The following is a 4,561-nucleotide window of genomic DNA, read 5'->3' on the forward strand; positions in this document are numbered from 1 at the left end:
AAATTTTGCAAAATACCTCTTAAGCCAGCAATCTGCTCAGCAAATGTCAGCAATTACTAGAAGCTCAGCGATGAATTCTGGACTCGGAGGAAGGGACGCTGGAAATCTGCAGAAGCAGCCTCCTGACCCTGCACCCGAAGCCCCTCGCGTGGGTGCCACGGCACTTCCGGCGTCCCCGCCCCGCCCCTGAAGCTTCCGTGTGGGCGCCCACAGCACTTCCGGCGTCCCCACCCCGCACCCCAAGTCCCTTGCATGGGCGGCCCCGCCCCCCCAACCCCTCACATGGGCGCCCATGGCACTTCCGGTGTCCCCCCCACACACACCCCAAGCCCCTCGCGTGGGTGCCCACAGCACTTCCGGTGACGGAGCGGCCGCTGACGGCAAGCGGGCCAGGTCATCTTGGGTAATTTCCTTCCGCGAGCTCGGCACCAACCAGCAAATCCTGCAGTGACGCCCTTAGAAGACGTAGGAGCCCAAGGGGAAAGCGGAAAGACCAGCACAGCACGACAGGAAATCTTTATAAAGAGTCGAAGCGCTTTTATTACAACGCGCACGGCAGCGCTTCATCACACTCACCAACGGCAAACCGGCTCTTCTATAAAACAGTTCCAGAAAGTTCAAGCAGGAAGGTGAAGAGATACATTATCTGTAACGATTCTCGTACAACAGTGTTTAGTGTTGAAACTTCATGTCACTCCAGTAAAGTGTCATCATTTTCTAGCAAACATGTGGCAAAAACATCTGCGGCTTTATTGTGTTTGCCTGCACACACATCAGAACATGCCTCACGAGCGGACACGTGTTTACAGCACGCCAAGACACCGAATCGATTCGTGCTCAAGACCGGCCAGCTGTACCAAATACCAGAAAATACAAAATGATAGGAAATATAAACATCAATTTGTATTTCAAGTTTATAACATTCTATTTACAAAAATAGGCCGGAGGAAAAGGGTGTGCAGCCCCCATATTCTCTCCCGGGGGGTCCATTCTGCGCCATCTTCTGGGGGTTTCCTAACAATCTGTAAGGTCGCAGGCGAATTCCCCGGAACTCTCCGCGGACTGGAGGCGGGGAGGGCGGGGGGGGGGGGGGGGGGGGGGGGGGGGGGGGGGGGGGGGGGGGGGGGCACGGGGCGTGCACGGAACCGCCTCATGCACTCGGCGACGCAAGCACGCTTCTGGCCACCGACGCCGGCCGCACTATGTACAGGAGCTGCGGTCTCGGCCGGCGCGGCGCCCGCTAGGACATGACTCCGAAGACCGGGTTGTGGCGGCAGATGCTGGGGCCGTACTCCTCGTAGTCCTTCTTGGTGTGACACACCTGAAAGAACTCGGGCTGCGGGAGGCAGCGGTTAGGAGCAGTACAGACACCTTTGGGAAGGAGACGCGGCCGGTAAGCTGCCGTGCAAAGGACACCCCGGGGGGGAGGCTCCTGCCCTCTGAGGCCCCGACTAGGGACTGGGGGCCGCTGTGGGTCCTGACCTGTTCACCCTCCACTTAGAACCAACCACATGCTCGCCCTGCACTAGCAATTCACTAGCTTGGCACGACGTGGGGAGGAAGACTAATGATTACTGGGGAAAAGCCATCGAAATTCATAATTAAGCAAGATGCGTGAGGTCATTTTTGGATGTCACTTATCCATACCCTCTGCAGCCCCTGATTAGGAAGGATCCGCCATGCAGCTGACATTACCATTAAGACAGTTCTTGTATCTCAAAGAATTAAAAGTGCAACTGCTGAGAGTCCCACGCTATTTAACTTCACAGGACAGTGTCTATTCCAACTCACCAAAGAACACAGAAATGACAACAGAATAATCTAGAAAAGGACTTACAGTTGAGGCCAGCATGGAGCCTCCAAACCACACCGCATAGCGCTGCATATGATGCGTTATCACCTGAACCTCCACGGGCTTAGGCTGCAAAGGAGAATAAGGGACGGTGACTCGCCAGGGCAGACGCTGGTCGCCTAGTGACCTCCCGGCGGGCAAGAGGACACCTCCCCGCGGAGGCTCGAGGCCCATCCCGGATGTTCCAGGCCCCACACACGCCTCTGAAGGGGAAGGCTCTGGGCCGAATCCACCCAGCCCCCAGCCCCCCGCCGGGGTGGCGCAGAGGACAAAGCACCCACATTAAGGAGTGGTTAGCTTTCACAAAACTAAAGGCATTTTAAACAGTAAAAAATCCAAGCAACTAACCCAACTGGTTTCTTTTTAACTAAACAAATTAGATTTTTTAGCATCACAGACCTAATCCCAAGTGTCCCCAAAATACTGTGAGAAAGCTGCCAAGGGCGTGATGCCAGCAGGTTAGAGGGTGTGCATCTGCTCCGGTCCCAGCGAGGCCCGTCCTGCTGGGAAGCCCAAGGAAACTGAGCGGCTGGTTAACAGCGATCGCCTCAGGGGGGCACGCTGAACCGCCGCTAATGGTTCTTATTTTAGTCTAATGAGAACGCTCCCCAACGGCACAAAAGACCCCTGCCGCACACAGATACCATTCCCCTGGGGTCTGGTCATCACTAGACGAAGACAGCGCTGGCAGGGCAGCAGGTGGCTGATGCCACCCCGGTAGGGACGCCTGCCGCAACGACACCCATGCAATGAGCTCCGGCGGCGGCTGCCCTCCAGCACGGCCGGAAGGGGGCTCGAACCCGGTCCTGCTTCAGGCCCCCAGACCCGCCGCTCCCGGCGCTGCCGGAGGGAGCTGGGCCAGGCCGCTGGGGCGCAGAGCCGCCTCCTACCTTGATCCGGCCGCCGCTGAGCTCTTCGCTGAGCCTCAGTCTGGCGTCCACCACTCGTTTTAGGTCTCTCTGCAGTCGGCGTCCGAAGTCCCGGAACATTGTGGAGCCTCCCGAGAGAACGACGTTCTAGAAGACACAAGGCGGAAGGGTTTCCTTTGCTGCAATCACCCGGCCACACTGTCCTGGTGACCCGCCCTCGGCTTCCGTGAGGGACACCCCCCGACCGACACGAGGCGGTGGGAGCCGAAGCAGGGACCGTGCTCTCCAGACTGTGCGGCGTTCTGCCCCCGGGTCGTCAGTTCCTCCTCTGGCACCTTTCGTTAGTAACCACCCACGGAAAACCTAAAGCAGCTCTGCTCCTCTGCAAGGGCCAGCAGGCTCAAACCGTCTATACACCCCACACTGGCTTGCTAGAATAATCTAAGGCCAAATTAACACTGGATCTTTAGCTACTTTGCCTTAATCATTACTGGGGTGGGGGGGGGGGTCTTTCGATTGATACGTGAAGGCCCCTGGAAGGGGAGGCTGGGGAGACAGGGTGCCCGTGGGGATTCCCAGGAGAAGTGGCGGCCCGCTGCCCGCTCCCCTCCGTCACTCTCAGATGCCGCTGAGCAGACAGAAGCCATGTGGGAGGGGGACCAAGGAGGAGCGCCATTAAATCTTATCAGATGTTGATGATAAACAAAATTGTGTTCTTTAGGACACAGGATAATATTTAGGACAAGGAAGCAAACATCAGGATACCCTGACAACTTTTTTACAGAAAATATCATTTGAGAAGGCTGTACCAAAGGAAAATAAATTAATCCCTCCTGGAGCCAGAAAGCCCTACTGTGAAACAGTCCGCGACACCAAACAATAGCGCTAGCCGCACCCTTCCTGAACCCCTGAGTAACTACGGCCTCCTCCCTGCCCGAACAGAAGTCCCTCACCAACCACATGGAGCAGAGCGAGGAGGCACACCTTCCTGTCCCTGTGACCCGGGTCACAAGGCACCTGACGTGACGTTAGAACACACCGGCCGTCCTCGTGCTGACCAGAAAGACCATCCTTCGTGTTAACTCCCACGATAGCCACCCCAGCACCCACCTAGACACGGGATGGGACAGGTGAGATCAGAGACGGCAGGAAAACGAGCAGGCGCGTGAGACGCCACCAGTGACCCTGTGCCCTACCTGCGGACGTACGCCATCTCCACCTGAGCGTCTGCAGGGAGAAACGTCACCTTTGAGACTGTCCCCAGGCCGCCCACCAGCCACAACACGGCCGGACGGAACCGCAGGGCCAGGGCAGGGGTCGCTGAACTAGCATTTTCCATCACCTCCAGAAGTCCCAGGACAACCCACCCATAAGACAGGATCTGGCCTTGGCCCTCAAGGCCAGGAATGAGGGCTGATTCTGAGCTAAGCCGCGCACGGCCTCCCTGATGGGAGAAACGCCGTGGACGCCCAGAGCACTAACCAACACCGCGGGGTTGCCCCTGGGCCCGCGGACCCCACCTTCCGCTGGAAGGAAAACAACACTCCCACGGCACACCCCTGCGCAGGGGACCCCGCCTCAGACAGAACCTAGTAATACACACGCGACACGAGGCATCTGAGGGCGTTCTGCCCAGAATCCCGCCCCCCCCACAGCCGGTCCTCACCTGTGCGCCTCCCTGTTCTCTGACACCGCGGGCCCGGCCCCCGGGGAGCCCAGACCACTGCCTCTTCCAGTGATAAGGGGCAATCTTCTACCGGCGCCCCCGCCCACACAGAGGACCTTCCATGGCGCCCCCGCCCACACAGAGAACCTTCCACGGGCGCCCCGCCCACACAGA

General features: G+C 58.3%; 1 protein-coding gene across 4 annotated transcripts in view; it reads right to left on the minus strand.

Moving 5' to 3' along the window:
* Positions 1–1,120: 1,120 nt before the first annotated feature.
* Positions 1,121–4,561, minus strand: part of ACTR3B (actin related protein 3B) — a 50,647-nt gene continuing 47,206 nt past the window's right edge. For 3 of the 4 annotated variants that reach the window (XM_029921178.1, XM_029921168.1, XM_029921186.1), the window contains 3 exons: positions 2,743–2,868; positions 1,838–1,921; positions 1,121–1,371 (listed from right to left, as the gene is read on the minus strand). In XM_029921178.1, coding sequence (XP_029777038.1) covers positions 1,201–1,371; positions 1,838–1,921; positions 2,743–2,868 — 381 coding nt within the window. In that variant the 3' untranslated portion in view covers positions 1,121–1,200. The remainder of the gene's footprint in view (positions 1,372–1,837; positions 1,922–2,742; positions 2,869–4,561) is intronic. The other variant, XM_029921174.1, reaches the window with a different exon arrangement.

This window comes from Suricata suricatta, chromosome 2 (genome assembly GCF_006229205.1).
Source record: "Suricata suricatta isolate VVHF042 chromosome 2, meerkat_22Aug2017_6uvM2_HiC, whole genome shotgun sequence".
NCBI classification, from domain to species: domain Eukaryota; kingdom Metazoa; phylum Chordata; class Mammalia; order Carnivora; family Herpestidae; genus Suricata; species Suricata suricatta.